Source organism: Chaetura pelagica, unplaced genomic scaffold (genome assembly GCF_000747805.2).
Source record: "Chaetura pelagica isolate M959 unplaced genomic scaffold, ChaPel_1.0 scaffold401, whole genome shotgun sequence".
Lineage (NCBI taxonomy): Eukaryota > Metazoa > Chordata > Aves > Apodiformes > Apodidae > Chaetura > Chaetura pelagica.
The window spans coordinates 2,412,501-2,433,155 of record NW_009952259.1 but is presented as its reverse complement, the minus strand read 5'-3'; the positions used below and the strand labels follow the sequence as shown (position 1 = coordinate 2,433,155).

The 20,655-nt window shown below is 49.7% G+C and overlaps 1 protein-coding gene across 1 annotated transcript; it reads left to right on the top strand.

The window, feature by feature from the left end:
- The first annotated feature begins 930 nt into the window (after positions 1-930).
- On the top strand, positions 931-18,232 carry RAB3IL1 (RAB3A interacting protein (rabin3)-like 1). The gene is made up of 12 exons (XM_010007456.1): positions 931-944; positions 3,676-3,910; positions 5,025-5,140; positions 5,258-5,492; positions 5,964-6,059; positions 7,720-7,797; positions 8,392-8,607; positions 12,221-12,349; positions 12,465-12,577; positions 15,173-15,272; positions 16,223-16,289; positions 17,944-18,232. The coding sequence occupies exons 1-12, from the start codon at positions 931-933 to the stop codon at positions 18,024-18,026; spliced, it is 1,482 nt and encodes a 493-aa protein (XP_010005758.1). The 3' UTR covers positions 18,027-18,232.
- Positions 18,233-20,655: the final 2,423 nt, after the last annotated feature.

Below are 20,655 nucleotides of genomic sequence, written 5' to 3'. Positions count from 1 at the left end.
TGCACATTTTTTTGCTTTTTCTACAAAATCCAGCTTTAGAAGGTTGCAGGGTGTTGGAGTTTTCTGTGGTTTTGTTTTTTTTTTTTGTATAAGTTTGCATTTCTTGTGTCTGTGTGAGACCTTCAGGGTATGTTTTCCAAGAATGCCACCCATCACACCAGGGAAAGAATGTGGGTGTACGTGGTGAAATACAGAAAATCATCTGGGGATAATTTTTCAGGATAGGTTTTGTAGGTCCCTTGGTATTCTTGAGTGTGGGTGGGACTGTTTAATTCCTCTGTGTCCTCCACTTTTCTTCCCTAGCATATGGAAATACACTGGAATACCTGTCTCCCAATACAAACAACTTTTCAGCTCAGAACCTGAGACTCATAAAGAAACAGTGGGGTTTTTTTTCCTTCCTGTAATGTAGGGGTTAGATTGTCTGTCCTAAGTAGTTTAGTGAACTGTTGGATGTCCCTTTTCCTTACTGCTGCTTTGTTTTTTTTACCAGCTGCTTGGTTTTGAGTCCAGCTTTTCCTCTGTGCTCTGGTTTTGTTGTTTTTTTCCCCTTGTGATCCCAAAAGCTGGAGGTGCTCAGACTGGCTGGGGCCCTTCTGGTGTGTTTCCTCTCTGGTGTAGGAGAACCTGGAGAGATGTGTTTCCTGTGACTTAACCCTGTCTAATCTGAAAAGTCCACAGCAGAGGAGGTTTCCACTGTGCTGCCTGAGAAATAGTTTAAGTGTTGAACAGACCTCCCTGTCTGGCATGCACCCCCTGCTCTGTGGCAGATCCATTGCAAGGAACGTCCCCTGATCTCTGGGATGAATTGGTCTCATTACTTCCCCAGCTTCCTGAAATGGGTTTAATTCCTTCCTTTGGGTCATTCTCTTGCTTGATCCCTCCTCTTCCTTAGCGTTTGGAGCATCTGGAGACCTTATCCTATTAGCAATGTCACTGTGTAGGTAAGTGATCCTTATTAGCTCATCTTGACCTTTTTAAACCCCTTTACTTCCTCTGTGCAGTTCTGCCTTTCCTCTGATTAACCAAACATGCCAGGGGAGCAGCTGAACTGGATGGAGCAGGTACTGCACACTCTGAACACCACAGAGTTTGCACTTAGGTGCCCTCTCACACCTCAGCCTGTAGATGCCAGCCTGGGAACTCCTGCTGGTCACAGCTCACTCTGTGTCTGTGCACACTGCTTTTTATCAGGCAGCCCAGGGACACTGAATGGCTCAAAAAGAGCTATCTTTGCTTGGAGGCACTGTCTGTCCTTTTTCCTCTGGACAAAACTAATTGTAGTTTCTTGCCTTTCCCCCAACACACTGTTACATGTTTTTTTCCACACTTCCAAATTCCATAGTATCTCCAGGATGGGCCTCCTTATCTAGATCTTCCTAGTCAAGGTTCAGTAAAACGAGGTGGAGTCAATGGGACACTAGTTAGTTTCTATCTAGGAAAAGGAAGGTAGTTTTCCTACCTTCTTAGCCATGCTCTGTGACTGTTCTTCTGATGCTTTCACTTGTTCTTGCTCAATGGCCTTCAAGAAAATCTGTCATACTGACTGTGTCCTTCTCCAGGTCTATAGTAAAAAATGCTGTCTAGTTGGCATGGCATGGTGCTGATCTTGTGCTCTTCATCTTCCAAAAGTTTTTCCATGTGTGCTTTTCCACATGTTTTCCTGTGGTATCTGAGATGAATTTGCTGGTAGCTGCTGCTGCTTTCCCTCTCTTATCTAGATCTTCCTAGTCAAGGTTCAGTAAAACGAGGTGGAGTCAATGGGACACTAGTTAGTTTCTATCTAGGAAAAGGAAGGTAGTTTTCCTACCTTCTTAGCCATGCTCTGTGACTGTTCTTCTGATGCTTTCACTTGTTCTTGCTCAATGGCCTTCAAGAAAATCTGTCATACTGACTGTGTCCTTCTCCAGGTCTATAGTAAAAAATGCTGTCTAGTTGGCATGGCATGGTGCTGATCTTGTGCTCTTCATCTTCCAAAAGTTTTTCCATGTGTGCTTTTCCACATGTTTTCCTGTGGTATCTGAGATGAATTTGCTGGTAGCTGCTGCTGCTTTCCCTCTTTGGAAGATGTCTGTGGCCAAGTGTTCAGACACGTTTGAGAGGCAGGAAGGGAGCAATTTTAGTGAGAGAGGTGGTAGCATCACGCTGTTGTTGGGTGCCACAGCCCAGGAGAAACAGGCCTGGCAGTAGTTGGTCCTCATGGTTTGACTGCTTTTTGTGTTTGGATATGGTGAGGGAGAATAAGGCTCTTTGGAGCTGCACATGGCTGAGAAGATAAGCCCAGTATGAGGCTGGAGGCAGAGCAAGGGACAAGACGTGGCCTGGCTGGAATACAGGAGGTAGGGCAAATTCAGGGGAGGAAAAGAGAGGCTGGGGAGAGAAAATGAACCTAACCAAAGGAAGGTGGTAGCTTTTCTGCAGGAGAAGGTAGGGGGCAAGAAGCAGTAGACAGGGGTGTGCAGGAGGAGGGATTGGTGCTGTGCATGTGGCCCACAGCTCAGCTAAGCCTTGTGACCCAGAGATAAGTGGCAGCAGGTTAATCTGGAGTGCAGTGTGTGTGTATCCTGCTGAGTGACTGGAGGTGATAGAAGGCTTCCACGTGTGCAAGACTTGCACATGCTCCCACTGTTCAAATGACAAGTGACCACGTGAGGACAGCCCAGTGCATGAAGAAGGGGTGATGCACACGATCCAGGCCACACTGTGGTTGCAGAGCCCTGTCAGGCAAGCCTTCCTCTCATAAGACCCCAGCAACTGCAAATTTCATCAGTCTCTTCCAGTCTGTGGGCAGTTGACAAAGTCCAACTGATCACTGGGAAGCAGTGTCCTAGGTGACTCCTGCTTTCCTCTTCTTAGGCCATCTCTACTTGCCAGCCACTGAAACTGAAAAATAGGGCCTCAGCTCAATGGACATGCACTGGTTTAGACAGCTCTGTGGAGGACTTTGGTGGGAGACCAGTAGGTAAAACATAGATGCTACCCCTCTGAAGCAGGGGTGGGGGTTTGCAGAGCAAGGGATTAGGGTCTGTACTTTGCTAGGAAATGGGAGAGCTGTGCTCCCTTCTTCTTGCTACTCTCCTTCAGTTGGCTAAGCTGTGTCTCTGAACTGAGGTCTACTGGGTATATACTGGAGTCCTAAACAAGCCAGCTGCAGGCTGTCTCTCTCTGGAAGCAGGAGAGGATGGGATTCCTGGAGCAGCTGTCTTCAGTAATGCTCTTTCCTGTGTTAATAGTATCTGGGACATGTTGGTTGAGAAGGGTGCCTGGAATTGTCTGTGAGGGAGTGCTGACTGTTGAGAAACCAGCCCTTCTTCAAAGGTGTGCAGGCTGGGCATCTCACACTAGACTTGGTGGGATTCTCAAAGTTCCCAGGGTAGGAGTGGAGATTTCCCCCCAAGTCTTTATTTTTGAGTCATGACCTCTTGCGTTGCTGGTCTGGAAGCCATCCATGCCAGGGGTGAAGCACCTCATCAGGGAGGCAGTAGCTGTGTGCAGGGTAAAGGAACTGGTGCTGCTGGACCCAAAGCAGGTCGTCAAAGCTAATCCTGGCCTCTTCATGTCCCATCACCCTCCCTGCCTCACTTCAGTGCCTGTGAGAGGCTGGAAATGGATATGTTCCCAAGGAAGGCTGTGAGTTGCCCCCATCTAAAGTTTCTCTGTGCTGTTAACCCACAGCCAGGCCAATTTTGAGGAAGACAGCCAGAAGGAAGTAGCTGTGGGACACTGGAAGACACTAATGCCATCCAAAGGCAGCAAGGAGGAGCCAGAAGCTGGGTGCCAAGATGCTGGAGGTGTGGATGAGACCCAGACCACCGAGCAGCTCGATGTGTCACGTCTACGCAGCTCCTCAGTGGAGATCCGTGAAAAGGGGTCTGAATTCCTGAAGGAAGAGCTGCACAAAGCACAAAAGGTAAGGCCCAGAGTTTGTGTAAACACCTGAGGATGGTGGCACAGATTTGAGCAGTGGGGGTTTTCCTAGAGGTGGTGCAGAGGGCAGCAGGGTCTGAATGTGTCTGTGCTGCAGTGTGAAGCCCACAGAAGAGGAGTGAGAAGGAGCTGAGGTGGCCATGAAGTGCTTTGGACCAGGGCATCATTTGCTAGGTTGACCCAAAGTCTCTGTCCCAACATCCGAAGTAGTCCTGGAAACCTGCTGCAGAAAGCAGCTGGAGGCAGGCAGTGTGTGCTCTGGAGCCTCCCTGCTCATGGCAAATGAGCAATTCCAGCCTGAAAAGCCTGTTGCAATTTGTGGAGGGGTGGCATGGAGCCTGGGACAGAGCTTGGTAACAGGATTGTTGGGCTGGGGAATGGTTGTGATTGACAGGTGGGGACAGAGCAACTGCAAATTTCATCAGTCTCTTCCAGTCTGTGGGCAGTTGACAAAGTCCAACTGATCACTGGGAAGCAGTGTCCTAGGTGACTCCTGCTTTCCTCTTCTTAGGCCATCTCTACTTGCCAGCCACTGAAACTGAAAAATAGGGCCTCAGCTCAATGGACATGCACTGGTTTAGACAGCTCTGTGGAGGACTTTGGTGGGAGACCAGTAGGTAAAACATAGATGCTACCCCTCTGAAGCAGGGGTGGGGGTTTGCAGAGCAAGGGATTAGGGTCTGTACTTTGCTAGGAAATGGGAGAGCTGTGCTCCCTTCTTCTTGCTACTCTCCTTCAGTTGGCTAAGCTGTGTCTCTGAACTGAGGTCTACTGGGTATATACTGGAGTCCTAAACAAGCCAGCTGCAGGCTGTCTCTCTCTGGAAGCAGGAGAGGATGGGATTCCTGGAGCAGCTGTCTTCAGTAATGCTCTTTCCTGTGTTAATAGTATCTGGGACATGTTGGTTGAGAAGGGTGCCTGGAATTGTCTGTGAGGGAGTGCTGACTGTTGAGAAACCAGCCCTTCTTCAAAGGTGTGCAGGCTGGGCATCTCACACTAGACTTGGTGGGATTCTCAAAGTTCCCAGGGTAGGAGTGGAGATTTCCCCCCAAGTCTTTATTTTTGAGTCATGACCTCTTGCGTTGCTGGTCTGGAAGCCATCCATGCCAGGGGTGAAGCACCTCATCAGGGAGGCAGTAGCTGTGTGCAGGGTAAAGGAACTGGTGCTGCTGGACCCAAAGCAGGTCGTCAAAGCTAATCCTGGCCTCTTCATGTCCCATCACCCTCCCTGCCTCACTTCAGTGCCTGTGAGAGGCTGGAAATGGATATGTTCCCAAGGAAGGCTGTGAGTTGCCCCCATCTAAAGTTTCTCTGTGCTGTTAACCCACAGCCAGGCCAATTTTGAGGAAGACAGCCAGAAGGAAGTAGCTGTGGGACACTGGAAGACACTAATGCCATCCAAAGGCAGCAAGGAGGAGCCAGAAGCTGGGTGCCAAGATGCTGGAGGTGTGGATGAGACCCAGACCACCGAGCAGCTCGATGTGTCACGTCTACGCAGCTCCTCAGTGGAGATCCGTGAAAAGGGGTCTGAATTCCTGAAGGAAGAGCTGCACAAAGCACAAAAGGTAAGGCCCAGAGTTTGTGTAAACACCTGAGGATGGTGGCACAGATTTGAGCAGTGGGGGTTTTCCTAGAGGTGGTGCAGAGGGCAGCAGGGTCTGAATGTGTCTGTGCTGCAGTGTGAAGCCCACAGAAGAGGAGTGAGAAGGAGCTGAGGTGGCCATGAAGTGCTTTGGACCAGGGCATCATTTGCTAGGTTGACCCAAAGTCTCTGTCCCAACATCCGAAGTAGTCCTGGAAACCTGCTGCAGAAAGCAGCTGGAGGCAGGCAGTGTGTGCTCTGGAGCCTCCCTGCTCATGGCAAATGAGCAATTCCAGCCTGAAAAGCCTGTTGCAATTTGTGGAGGGGTGGCATGGAGCCTGGGACAGAGCTTGGTAACAGGATTGTTGGGCTGGGGAATGGTTGTGATTGACAGGTGGGGACAGGCAGGAATGCCTGCTGGGAGCTCACACGTCCCTCTCCCTTTCCTCCACAGGAGCTGAAGCTGAAGGACAAAGAATGTGAGAGGTTGTCAAAAGTCAGAGAACAACTGGAGCAGGAACTAGAGGAGCTAACAGCTAGCTTGTTTGAGGTACCACCCTCTTCCTTTCCCCATCATATTTCTTTAGCTAAGCTTACATCCAACTCCTTTAAGACAGGCTTTCCCTGAACTTCAACCATCTCCTCCCACAGTTTCCTTCTTTCTCCTCTTGTTCTTTCCCACTTGGAGATGCAGAGCTGGGCAGTGCTGCTGGCAGAGCCTGAGAGCAGGGGCTTGTACCTGCTCCTGGGGAGCATTTGCATGCATTTCTTTCCTTTCTAGCAGCTGTGGGGTGGCATAAAGAAAACAGTTGTTAAGGGGCTGTACATCCAGTAGGAAAAACAGACGTGGGGGTGTCTGTAGCTTGAGAACAGAGCTCCCTGTCTCTCTCCAGTGCCTGCTCTGCAGTCTGGACAGCAGCTGCTGTGTAATAGAGATGATTCCCTTGCTTGGGGTGGGAACAAGCTGGGTGTCCTCATATCCTCTGCCCCAGGAGTGTTCAGAGGCCTGTTGGTTGATTTTTTTTTTAACTGTGACTCTTGCCAAGCTCTATCCTGGCAAAATCCCACTTACCAGTAGCTCTGATGTCTGGATCTGACTGGGCAGCGAGGAAAGCCAGACCCATCTGTACCTTTGAAACACAGGCTGGTGCTGAGTGTGAGGGCCAAGAGAGCATCCCCCCTCCTGGAGATCTGGCTGCCTGGGCTCAGGGCAAACTTAGAGATCATTTAGCTGACGGCTGTCCCCTTCCTTTGGTGGCCTTGGACAGACTGCTTCCTGACAGCTCTCTGGGAAGGCCCCAGCTGGGACTCACCCCTCTTCCTGTGGGAGATGCCTTTAAATTAGGCTCTCCCATTTGCCCTCCATCTGAGCAACAGCTCCTGCTTGGTTGCAGCCTTGCTCAGAGTACTGAGGGGTGGCTGCTCCATGAAGGAAGTGGGAGCAAAGTGCAATAACAAGTCAGGCAAGAGGAATGATCTCGCCAGCAAGGAGCCAAGATGTGGAGCAGCAAGGCTGGATCAGGATCTGTGCCACAGACAGCAGTTAGGGTCAGAAAACACTCCAGTGATCAACCAGAAGGTCTGCAGGGACAACACAAGCCAGAGGTCAAGTGAGGAAGCCCAGCTAGTGAGTCTGAGTCAAGATCAGTGTCACAGAGGTGTTGGACTGGGCTGAGAAGCAGTTCCCAAGGGCAAGGAGGGGCAGGCCCTTGCTTCCAGCTGTCTTCACAGCAGCCCATACCTGTGAAAGAGATGACCTTTTTTTTTTTTTTTTCCTTCTTCCCTCGTAGCCCCTGGCATCTTATGGCTTTTATAGGTTTTATATCCTGCTACAGAGTTTTATTGCTCTCCTGCACCTGTGGCTGGCTTTCCTCTACCCATCCCCCCACCCAGTGCTGCATCTCCTACTTTTCAAATGTAGCTTCTTTTAACTTCTAGTCAAACATCTCAGATCAGCTCAACTCTTTAATTAAGCCAACCAGACAGCTAGGAGGGGGATGCACTCTGGGCTCTAGCACTGAGAGCCTTCTCTGGGAGATTCTGGGAGAAGACTCTTCACAGCCGACAGAGTAAAACCCTCAGAGGTGACAGTGATGTCTGTGCCTCTGCTTGCTAGCCCAGAGCGTGTGATGTGGCAGAGCTTTAGGCCTGCCCTGGTGGCTTTAGGAGCTGGGGCTGCAACAGGCAGACTAAAATTCTCTCTGGTCCAGGAAGCGCACAAGATGGTGAGAGAAGCAAACACTAAACAGGCGGCGGCGGAGAAACAGCTGAGGGAGGCACGGGGGAAGGTGAGATCTGCACTCCCTGTGACTTGGTCTCTGTGCTGGGTTGGTTCCATCCCTGCCCAGCCTGCCCATGGTGCTTTGTTGGCTGGAGAAGAGTAAAGCGCCAGCATCTTGGTCTCTCTGAGGTGTTGCGTTTGCTCTGTTCCCTCTCCAGCAATACGGTGGGTGAGGGGGGAAAAGGCAGCCCTGCTGCTCTTCCAGCTCCCTGTTGAGAAATGGATGCCAGGGGAGCCACAGAGAGGTGATCTGCCATTTATTGCCACAGCTGTGGGGATGGATGGAGCAGGGAGCTGGGGAGTTGGAATTTCCTGACATCACAGGGCTGTTCAACTTGTTACTTCTTAAGGAGAGAGGAAATTATGGGGTCTAAAAAGAACCTGGGGCAACATGTACTCAGACTGAGGAGCAGAGGGATGGGTTCCCAAATAGGTGCTGTTTAGCCCTGTTCAAAATTCTGGGTGATGGTGGGCATGTGGGAGAAGTGGGAGAAGGCTTCATGGTTGGGCTGGTAGCTGGTTCCCTGTGGCTTTAGGTTTGGTGGGGTGCAGCAAGCTCAAGTTCAGCAGATGCTGAAGGTGTCTTGCCTTGTCTCCCCAGATTGACATGCTGCAGGCAGAGGTGACAGCTCTGAAGACCCTGGTGATCACGTCCACACCTTCCTCTCCCAACCGGGAGCTGCACCCTCAGCTCCAGAGTCCTTCCAAAACTGTGTTCAGGAAGGGCCACGGGCGAAACAAGAGCACCAGCAGTGCAATGGTCTCAGCTGCCAGCCAGAATGTGACTCCAGAGCCAGTCAGTCGGGAGTGCAAAGAGGTGGGTGAGGCCATTCGCCTCATGCTTCATCAGCCTTGGAGCTACCACTGTGCTCAGGGAGCTGTGCAGCTTTTGACTTGGGCTTTCTGGAGAGCTCTGTGGTTGCAGTGTTGGGAGAAACTGGTTGTGTTAATCTGCCTTGTTCCCTAAATTTGTGCTGAGGCAGGCTCGGGAGGGTTTCCGGTGGGGAGATTTCCCCTTCTGGGAAGCGTGTTGAAGGCCACGTCAGGACGACTGCTGGAGGAAGCAGTTGAGATCCCTGGAGGGCACAGACAGATCCAGGAGTTACCAGAACTGAGAGGGAATATGTCAGGAGTTGCTGAACAGAAGCCAATTGTTCTGCTGCATCCTGGCAGTTGAATCCACTGCCTGTTCTGGTGTGGTTCTTATTTTCGTCTCTCTACCTAGTTTGGCTTGGACACCAGGACACTTCCATCAACTTGTAGGCTCTGACCTGCTCTGTGGTACTGGGCATGTCACTGTTCTTCCTCTTTGCAGAGCACGCATTTAATAGTTCCTTCCTCACTGGAAGGAGCTGGGCAGATAAGCATACAAAGCATTTGTGAATATCTTTCAAACAAGCCCTGTTCAATTCCCTTTGGTCATCCTTTGATGGTTCCCCACCTGCTGTGACCATGGATGTGAGTAAAGCTTCTTCATGCTTGCAGGACCTTTCTGTCTGGGAGCATTCCACTAGCCAGATGTGTTCACAGCTGTCCTGGGGAGCAAAAAGGAGGCAGCTTAAGGCGTTTGGTCAGGAAGAATGAAAATGAGTGGGACTGTGGTGGGGGGACATGTCTCCCTAGTAGTGATTTTTTGGGAGTTGTAGCCTCTGTTGTGAAGAACTGTTGAGGGAACATGGATGTACCTGGTCACTTGGTTTGTGTGAGGGACCACATGAAATTAATTTGCTCTCTAAACAGGACTGTGCTGGTAACCCCTGCTTTTGGCAGTGGATGCCATGGATGTGCCTTGTCAGCAACTCCTGTTGATAGAGTTTGGATGAAATGCTTCAGGCAATACTGGCTGTAGCCATTGTCCTGAAACAGCAATAACAAGAAGGGATGAAGAAGTTTAACTGTGTTCACAGGCAGAGGGGAGCAAAGGCTGTGTCAGAAAGAAAGCCAAAGGGAAAGTCAGGTCAGTAACTGAAAGCCTGATGGTTTCTCTTAATGTCAAGCAGGGAGCAGTGCAGATACATAAAGGTTAGAGTCAAATGCAGCCAGCTGGAAGCTGCTTCCAGGGCTAGGAAGAAAAAGGTTTTGATCTTTTTAAGGTCCTGTGACCTCTCCCAGTGTTAAGCATTCCCCCATTCAGAACAGAGGAGCTCTAAATAGGGAGCTCAGTTGGGTGAACTACTCACTACACTGTAGAAGTTGCCCTCTGCCTACTGGCTTCTAGTGAGAGGACAACGGGCAATGGGTTAAAACTGGAAGAGGGGAGATTTAGGTTGGACATGAGGAGGAAATTATTTGCTGTGAGGGTGGTGAGACCCTGGCCCAGGTTGCCCAGGGAAGCTGTGGCTGCCCCATCCCTGGCAGTGGTGAAATACAGGTTGGATGGGGCTTGGAGCAACCTGGGCTGGTGGGAGGTGTCCCTGCTCATGCAGGGGGTTGCATCTAGATGATCTTTAAGGTCCCTTCCCACCCAAACCATTCCACGATACTATCCTGTGATTCTACAGAAAGCAGAGATAACTTTTGCCCACTGGATTGTTATTTTTGCTGTTCTTGGCTCAGCGTCAGCAAAGCTCGTGATCTCTAGAGAAATGGAAGCTCTTATAAGTGACTTGCTTGTTAAAGATTTGGGCCTGTCAGTTCTTTGTGTAGGTGACCTCCACGTGGAGCAAATATCCTGGGGCTCAAAATCCCAGGGCTGCAGCTTCCAAAGTGACTAAGAATGTTATATATCAAGGGTGGAGTTTTTTGTTCAATTGTTAACGTCTGTCATTCAGATTCCTTAGTGACCTAAGTGAGAGGTGCTGAAAGGGAACCTGGCGTGTAGAGAGTTGGTGCTTGGTCCTCCATGGAAAAAAACCAAACGTGTCCCATCTGAAATTGACCCTCAAAATGACAAGTTTCTGTTCCTTTTTGGCACTCGAGTTGAAAGGTTTGGCTTGTGGCCCTGTGATGTCACCAGCAGCACACTTACTTCCATAGGAAGACTCGAGCCTTTCTTTATATCAGTTTTTTTTTACCTCCCTTTCTTGCCTGTCTCTCTAAACCTTTTCCTTCACTGTCTGTCTCTTCCTCTGCCCTCAAAGTCAGGGTTTCCTGCTCTCCTCTCTCTGCTCCTCTGTATCCTCCCTGGGAAGGCTGTCCACATCACCTATGAGCCAGGCTGGCAGGCCTTGGGGGCAGATGGCTCCTCAACCTTGCAGCAGGTAACCTTTCTGGACAGCACTGGGGAGGGCTGGGTCACATCTGCCTCTCATGCTTCCAGCCCTTCAGTTCTAGCTTCTTCTTCTGCCAACCTCCATAGTTTTGTTTTCTTTTTGTGATTTTCTCAGTTGGTTTTTCCATCCTATGGCTCTGAAGCTGCCTCTTGGTACTGGATGAGCAGCCTCCATAGCACTGAGTGGATGTGCTAGAGCCCAGACCTTTTCCAGCTTTGTTCACTCATGTTCTTTGTGTTGCTCAGCAGGGTTTCGTTGGTTTTGCATTTCCTTTCTGCAGCTTTAACAGGATTTGCTGACCTTTTAAGGTGACACCCTGTCAGTCAGGTTGGTGGTTCTGCTAATGATCCATCTGAGGTTTAAATGTCAGGTCCTAGAGAGTCTCTAGAACTGACGTATTTTCAGCCAGACAGGGATGAAGGGAACAACCTTCCTTCTGGCTCAGGAGATGGGAACAAGCTCTGTCCTGGGCCCCTTTCTGCTGTGCAGGGACAATTCTTGTGGGCCCAGGTGCGAAAGGCAAGGAGCAGACATTAGAATGGGGAAAGCTGTTCCTTCTCTTTGAATTCCCTTTGAGACACCTCCTTTCCTACCCTTAACTTGCCTCTGCAAGCTTGTGTGGCTGCCCAGTGTTCCCATTACTTCTGCAACTCCCCAAACACCAGAGTTCTGGGCTTGGAGTGGTCTCTAAAGGGCTGGCATACCCTGTGAGCTCATACTTGAGCTCACCAGATGTGATCCTGCTGTTGGCTTTTTCTAAAGAGCTTTTTCCAGTCCTTTTCTTTAGCAGTCCCTTCCTTACAGAAGAGTTCTGCCTCCTGTGTCCTGGGTGCCAGTGTCACTGGGCTTTGCCATTCAGCTGCTCTCCTCATTCCTGCCATGAGCTGAGTGGGCACTTGGGTTGGTGGCTTTCTTGCAGCAGAGGTGCTGCCCTGTCCTCGAGAAAGATGAGATAAAGAGGTTCCTGCAGATTTGTGGCAGAATAAGCCCAGTATGGCAGTGTCAGGCTGCCACAGAACTGCTGATGGGTGGGAGGTGACAGATCCTTGGAGCAGGCCAGCTTCCCTCAGACACCTCTGTGATGTCTGAGCCTTTCTAGATGCTGAAGCAGATGTTTTGTGGTTAGGTTACCTGCACAGTAACAGGTAACTTCTGACATGGTCTCTCTCCCTCCACCCACCTTTCCCTCTTCCCTCCCCTCTTGGACACCCATTGCAGGTCGACTCCATTTTATTTGCTGAATTCCAGGCCTGGAAAGAATCTCCAACTTTGGATAAATCCTGCTCCTTCCTAGACAGAATTTATCGAGAAGATGTAGGACCTTGTCTGGACTTCACTAAGCAGGAGGTGAGTGCTGGAAGAAGCAGGACAAAAGCCTGCACAGCCTGGCAGCACCAAAGTGGCACGTTTCTGGAGGTCCCCTTTGCACGTTCCTGTCTGCACTGATTTCTCTCTGCTGCAGCTGTCGGAGCTGGTACGAGTGGCCGTGGAGCAGAACACACTCACCATTGAGCCCGTTGCTTCCCAGACACTGCCCGTGGTGAAGGTGTCAGCAGAAGAGTGTGGTGGGCCAAAGTAAGGAGCTGTGCTTGTGCTCTCTTATCCTCTCCTTGCTACTCATAGAACCATGGAATGGTTTGGGTTGGAAGGGACCCTAAAGATCATCCAGTTCCAACCCCCCTGCATGGGCAGGGATACCTCCCACCAGATCAGGTTGCTCCAAGCCCCATCAACACTGCTCGGGATGGGGCAGCCACAGCTTCTCTGGGCAACCTGGGCCAGGGTCTCACCACCCTCACACTGAAGAATTTTCTCCTAATGTCCAACCTAAATCTCCCTTTCCCTTCTCCCTCCCCAGCTTTCCTGGAGCCCTTTCAGGCACTGGAAGCTGCTCTAAGGTCTCCCTGGAGCCTTCTCCTCTCCAGGCTGAACACCCCAACTCTCCCAGCCTGTCTCCAGAGCAGAGCTGCTCCAGCCTCTAATCATCTCTGTGGCCTTCTCTGGCCCTCATCTTTTTGTACAGTCTCATGGAGTTTGTCCTTGCCCAAGTCAGTTGAGTTGAACAGTTCAGAGGTCCCAGCTGAGTGTTCTTCTACTCTGTGACCAGTGGTAGTTCAGCTCAACTCTTTACATGAGAAGGGGAGTTAGCTCAGCTGATGTCCTGTAGTTGCCTGTTTTGAGGGATAACCTAGTGACATGTTGATGCCCTTGGTTTAGGAGAGGGTTGTTTTTTTTTCCCCTTAAGGTAGCAGCTTGTTTAATGTTCTCTCAAGGTATGTTTGTGCCTAACCTGGGCTGAAAGGATTAAGTCACGGCTGTGTTATCTCATGTTCTTGCATGCTGGGAGCTTTGAGCTCACCTTGTGCTCCTGGCCCTGCTGGTGCACCGGGTGGGTTTGAGCCTGGGTCAGAAGAGATCAGCTCAAAAATCCTGTTGGAGCATTTTCTCAGACAGTAAATGCTGCTTTTGTAGTAGGAAATCTGCACACTTTTTTCTGCATTTTCCATCATCTCTAGGCACATTGTTCCATGGATATGTGTCAGGCCTGTTCCAAGAACAACCCATCCTGTGTTTATCCTTATCAGTTTCTTTTTGATTTATTGATTTATTTTTTTTGGTGTCTTCACAGTGGGTTCCGGTCCCAAATTGTAACGTAAGTGAAGGATTTATTTTTGAGTCAGTGACCAAATATCTCTAATCCATTAACAAGTTACTAACAGTGCAATTTAGCAGCTTTGAGACTAGAGCTGAACTGAGCTAACTTTTTAACCCTCTTTAATTACCACCCAGACAAGATGGGAAAGTACCTTCCTATTGGCAATAAAGGACCTAAAAGGAATTTGTTCCCAGATTATTTTTATGGCAACCTTGGACATGCTACCAACCTGAAAGGAGAAGGGTGGGGGTCCCTGCCCAAGCTGGGTCCTGCCAGACCTACTTTTCTCTACCCTGCTGTGTGGACACCTCAGTGCAGCAGTTTATGGGGTCTGGACAGTCAGGAGCTGAGTTGGCCTCTATGTGACATTGTCCTTTTAGCATCAGAGGAAAATGCTGACCAGGAGGACAACTGTTTTTCATGGGTCTGGCAAAGTGCCCTGTGGTATGTAGAGTGCTGAGACATGAGACACAGAGACCTGCTCAGAAGCTCTCTGAAACATCTGATCCCATGCGTTGTCACCTTCCATGGCCTGCAGAACAGTTTTTGGCCGCTGGGGAGTGATGTCCCTCTTCCCATTATGCAGGCACTAAGTATCCAGGGAATGTGGTGGTGACTGCAGCAGAAAATTCTGTTTAACTGCTTTCATTGGTGATGAAGGAAGGGCAACTGGCTGGTGCTAGGGACCATTAATCCTGCAAATAACAGAAGGAAATTGCAAGAAAATAAAAAGATGCTGCACCCTTGCTGGTGGAGTCCTTTGGTGATCTCCCTGAGAGCTGAGCTGTCTTGAAAAGACTGTTTTCTTCACTCAGTCTGAAATCTCCTTAAAATTGTGAAGCCAGCCTTCTTCCCTGCCTGCAGAAGAAGGGACTGGCTTGCTCTTAGAAGCTGCCAGCTTTCTCCAAAGCCTCCTGAAGTCACTCCAAAGTCACTTCAACTGGAGTAGCTACAAATCAGGCTCAAATTAATTAATAGGAGTCTAGGGTAAAGGCTGCGGTGCTGCTTGTTTTGTATTCTCAGCAGGCACAAGTTCTGCTCAAATTTTTGAGACCAGGTCTGGTCCCCAGCCAGCATGTTTGCCTCCTGTCAGGAGAGCTGATACACCTAAGCAGAACTCCCTCAGCAGAAGCCTCACCTGGAACATGGAGGAGATGTGCAGAGACCAGATGCTGTTTGTTATACTCTGCTCCAGCCTCACCTCTTTAATATTTTCTGAGGTTTTCATCTTGGGTTCTCTGCCTGGGAAAAGGTTCAGCCTTGGTTTGCTTGGGCATGGAGTAATTTGTGGTTCCAGATACTTAGCCTAAGGTCTCATAAACGTGCCATTCATGGAATCTTTAAAGGAGCAAAAGGCACAGCCAAAGTTTTTTCTTCTTCATGCTGAACTGATGCAGCATCTGGCTTCTGAGCTCCTGCTTCCATCTCTTGGGGACAGCCTTGAAGTGGCTGAATTGCTGTGCTCTGCTGTGCCACTGGATTGCCCAAGGTTTTTTTTTAATTTTTGTCTGCAGGAAATGTGCTCTGAGTGGCCTCCCCAGGACTTGCAAACACCGCATCATGCTGGGGGATTCTGGGAGTTACTACTACATTTCACCATCCTGCAGGGCCAGGGTGAGTCTTCTACCTTCCTCAACCTTCTAAAATTGTTCCAAGCCCTGAAATGGAGGAGTTTGGGTCAGCTCTCAAACTGACAGAGACCTGTGGGGCTTGAGCGTGTTCCTGAAGTCCAGGTGACTCTTGGTCCATGACTAGAGTGCAGGTCTCCAGCCCTTGCCTCATGCTCTGGTGCTCAGCCTTATGTTCCTTCAGGCAACTTGTCTTCAGTGAGTTCAGTCTCCATGGTTTGATTCAGTACAGAGCTTTGATTGTTTTGCTTTATTATTCTTTTTAAATCCTCCTTTGTAAAACACAGTAATTTTCTGCTCTTTAAATGCTGGCTCTTGTTCCAGTGCAGGTCAGTGACTCAGGTTGTGAGAACAAGCTGCCCTTTCTTTGGAGGGGAGGAAGAAGGTGAATGATCTGTTAATGTTGCTGTTGGGGCTCTGACTTTTTCCTGAGTTGTTTATCAGAAGAGTTGATCCTGCAACATGTGACAAAATTATTTCTGAGACAAAAAGTTGGTTCTGTCTGTGGACTTAGGTTGACCAATTTTTGTCACACTCTGAAGTGTCACAAACCCCCTCACCTCCCTGCACCCAAACTTCTACCTCCAGTGGTTTTCATTCTGTTGGAGAACAGTGCCCTCCCTTTGAAGGAAGATCATGGACTTTCCCACATTAAGTAGTGATTACTTATGTCTCAAATCAGCAGCAGATTGGAGCTCTCCCACAGTGTGTCTTATGGATGGTGGAGTATCTTGGGATGGGAGTACAGATGCCCAGATTTTTTCATGTTTTATTTTTTTAACCAGATTTTTTTTCCTCTCTCTTTTCTATTTGATAGTGTGTGGTGCTATTTCTCAGGTGCTGAACACTAAGAGCTCTCCTGCTGGGGGCGTGCAGGCCTCTTGCAGGCAGAGTAGCTGACTTTTTTCCTTGTTTTTCTCTTTCTGTCTCCCTCAGATCACAGCAGTGTGCAACTTCTTCACATACATTCGCTATATCCAGCAGGGCTTGGTGAGGCAGGATGGTAAGAGGGGGCAGTATCTGGCTGGGGTGGGGTTGTCTTCTTTGGGCTATTGGAAGGAGTTAAGAGGTCCTATTCAGTGGGACAGGAGCAGGGCCAGCTCAGGGTACCCCCTGCCTTTGAGAGGCAGTTAAATTATAGAACCACAGAATCATAGAACGATTTGGGTTGGAAGGGACCTTAAAGATCATCTAGTTCCAACCCCCTGCATGGGCAAGGACACCTCCCATGAGACCAGGTTACTCCAAGCCCCATGCAGCCTGGTCTTGAACACTTCCAGGGAGAGGCAATCCACAAGAAAGGCATGAGTGGGAGGAATAGAAGCACCTACTCCATCAGCTTATTGGGAGGTTTGCCCTGGGGTGGAGCTGGTCAGGGGTGACGTGATGGGCTTGTCCTGCTGGGCCCTCCAGCATGTCTGCTTCTCTCACGTTGAGGGTGAGCCTGGCTGGGCTGCACTGAGCATGGCCAAACATGAGGTGGTGTCCAGCTGTGTCTTGCTTACTGTTTTTTTGGTGTTTTTTTACCTTCTCTTCCCCACACCCCTTCTGCTTTGCAGTGGAGCTGATGTACTGGGAGGTCATGCGGCTCCGCAGCTGTCTGTGGACTTAGGTTGACCAATTTTTGTCACACTCTGAAGTGTCACAAACCCCCTCACCTCCCTGCACCCAAACTTCTACCTCCAGTGGTTTTCATTCTGTTGGAGAACAGTGCCCTCCCTTTGAAGGAAGATCATGGACTTTCCCACATTAAGTAGTGATTACTTATGTCTCAAATCAGCAGCAGATTGGAGCTCTCCCACAGTGTGTCTTATGGATGGTGGAGTATCTTGGGATGGGAGTACAGATGCCCAGATTTTTTCATGTTTTATTTTTTTAACCAGATTTTTTTTCCTCTCTCTTTTCTATTTGATAGTGTGTGGTGCTATTTCTCAGGTGCTGAACACTAAGAGCTCTCCTGCTGGGGGCGTGCAGGCCTCTTGCAGGCAGAGTAGCTGACTTTTTTCCTTGTTTTTCTCTTTCTGTCTCCCTCAGATCACAGCAGTGTGCAACTTCTTCACATACATTCGCTATATCCAGCAGGGCTTGGTGAGGCAGGATGGTAAGAGGGGGCAGTATCTGGCTGGGGTGGGGTTGTCTTCTTTGGGCTATTGGAAGGAGTTAAGAGGTCCTATTCAGTGGGACAGGAGCAGGGCCAGCTCAGGGTACCCCCTGCCTTTGAGAGGCAGTTAAATTATAGAACCACAGAATCATAGAACGATTTGGGTTGGAAGGGACCTTAAAGATCATCTAGTTCCAACCCCCTGCATGGGCAAGGACACCTCCCATGAGACCAGGTTACTCCAAGCCCCATGCAGCCTGGTCTTGAACACTTCCAGGGAGAGGCAATCCACAAGAAAGGCATGAGTGGGAGGAATAGAAGCACCTACTCCATCAGCTTATTGGGAGGTTTGCCCTGGGGTGGAGCTGGTCAGGGGTGACGTGATGGGCTTGTCCTGCTGGGCCCTCCAGCATGTCTGCTTCTCTCACGTTGAGGGTGAGCCTGGCTGGGCTGCACTGAGCATGGCCAAACATGAGGTGGTGTCCAGCTGTGTCTTGCTTACTGTTTTTTTGGTGTTTTTTTACCTTCTCTTCCCCACACCCCTTCTGCTTTGCAGTGGAGCTGATGTACTGGGAGGTCATGCGGCTCCGCAGGGAGATGTCCTTGGCCAAACTTGGGTTTTATTCCAGTGAGATGTGAGCAGAGGCCCAAGCATGGAAGGAAACTGCTCCTGGATGAACAGCTTGTCAAACGTAGTCTGCTGAACAGATGGATGCAATCCCTCTCCTGCAGTGGGTCTTCTTCCCTCCCTCTGCCTGGAGCTAATCAAGAAGCAAGAAGCACAAGTTCCACTTCCAGCTGTCCCACTTCTCCAACTGTGACTGGAAAGCAGCTGCCAAGCTACCACCCCAGTGGAGCTGGGCTGGCCCTGGCTGCTCTGGGGTGGCCATCTATAGACTGTCCTCTGTGGAGTTTCCTATATGCAGTGTATATCCATTTTTTAAAAAAACCTTTGTTTTTATATGCAATCTGCTTTGGCATAGTCTGAGGCCAAGCCTGTGCAGGGCAGGAGTCCTGGACCTTCTTTGGAAGCACATTTTTCAGGACAGATGCTGGCTGTCTGTCCATCTGTTGGTGGAGGGTGCTGTGCCCAGGTTCTCCTCACCACTTCCTCCCCCTGTACATGCCAGCACCACACAATGATGGAGAGCCATGAACAGCCTAATTCCAAGTACTTCCTTGCTCCTTGTAAAGGAGCCTGCACGAGAAGCTTTTCTGCCAACTGAGTCAACAAAGAGGGATTTGTTGCCATTTTTAGCTTGTTATTTGGCACTGGGGGAGCAGAGGCTGGAGCTGGGCACGTGGGGCCTTCAGCAGAAGAAAAGCAAGGAGAAAAACTGCAGAACTCATAGCTGGCTGCAGCCTTCAGGAGGTTTCCTCCTCATCTAGAGGTTCTGCTGCACTTTTCACAGGCAGATATGGACCTTGACTGCCCTGTGGCAGTCCTTGATGCACAAGTCCATCGTGGTGCTCTTGGAGACAAACCTCACCCACAAAGAGATGCTTTTGAGAAGTTCCTGCTTTCAGGGTAACTTTGGGTGGTAGTTCCCACTATTTAGATAGAAATCCTGGTCCCAGGCTGGGTTCTTTGTCTCCAAGAAGCATGCCTGGGCTGGGAGCAGTCGTGAGGCCTCGAAGTTTCTTTCCTCCCAGGGTTGCATCAGTCCTAGACCTGAATGTCTGCTGGGAAACCCAGCTTCTCCTGGGCTGCTATCTCCAGCAGGTTTGATACATATTTCTGTGCACATGACAGTTCCTGTTTGCCTCAAATGTGCAGGAATGAACGTCCCTAAAGCTGTTGGGAAGCAGAGGGCTGATGTAGCTTGAGCTCAGGCCCAGGCTTTTCTGAACAGAACTGTTAAAGCCATGCCAGTGTTTTGTAGCCAATTTAGCCTTTTTTTCAGTGACTGTGGAGTCAGCTCAGCCACCACTTGCCCTGGAGATTTCATCTCACATGGCATTTCTGCACTCTTGGTTGGTATGTCACCCTGTCCCTCTGCCATCATCATAACTCCCATCTTGGTAGGTTGATGCCCAGAACCAATCACCATCCTCAGCTCCATCAAGTTTCATCCTCTCCTCGGAGATGCTACAGCAGGAACTCTGGATCTTCAGTGGATGAAAGTTAACTGAGCTGCTGTGGTTTTGTCCAGGGGAGGGAGGAATAGATAGGGAAGAAAAAAGCTTTTGGTTTGGAGGCTAATACAAGGATCTTCTGTGGAATATCCCCATGAGCACAAGCTTTCCTGTCACTGAGCACACTCATGGGATGCTGCAGAGTTGTTCCTCAGGGCACTCCTCTCCTTACACCTCTCCTGGCATGTTTGCCAGGGGTTGGTGGCCATGTGAAACATGAGTGGTCATCCCCTGAGCTGGGAGGACACATCCTGACAATACCCACTACCTTTGAATCCACCTCCTTCAGCTCAGGAAGGGCTGACCTGCAAGTTGTTAACACTCCAGTTCTGCTTTTGCTTCCCACAGCTGAGTGCCTCAACTCATGCTGCTCCCCCAGCTAGATGAGTGTGTACATCTGCAGCTCTTCACCCCAGGAGTGCATTTCAAATGTGGAGTAAAAGCCTGGAAAATACATCTTTGGGTAAGAGCCTGGCAGGGTCTCAGGCTGGTGCTAAACCTGCATCTCTTTGGTGTCTGCAGACGTGTGGCTATTTGACATCAGCTTTTCCAGAGGAGAAAGCAGAAATGTCTTTCCCCAGTTGCAGATTTCAGCTCAGGTAAATTCTGACCCTGGCAATTTCTCCTGGTGTCTGTTCCCCCTGACCTTTTGATCTCTCTGTGTCATCCTGTGCCATCAGCTGCTACATTGCACAACAGACGTGGCTGCTTCACAGCACTGGGAATGAGATGCTGTCTCTATGTAGGAGATGGTTTGGTGTGAAGGGGTTTTCTTCCCGCCCCCCAGTGTCATTTTGTAAAGCACTTTGAGATGAAAGAAATTGGAGAAATGCATTTGTTAAGATTGTCTTACACTTAAAACAAAACAATCTGTAAATGAAGTCACTCCATTAGCAGTGGGGTGGTTGCTCCCTGCTCTTTAAGAAAGGAAAATAAACATTTGTTATTAACCTCATTAAAGGTCTGGTTGCTGTTGGGTTTGTTGGGGTGGGTGTGCTTGGTAGCCAAGAGAAAAATCAGGTTGGGCTGGTGTTGTACTCTGTGCTTCTGCTGCTGAGTGTCCTGAGGGACTGAGTTTTCAGTGTTTCTCTTGGTCAGTCTGGCTGCTCCTCAGCTTCTCCAGGGGACTAAG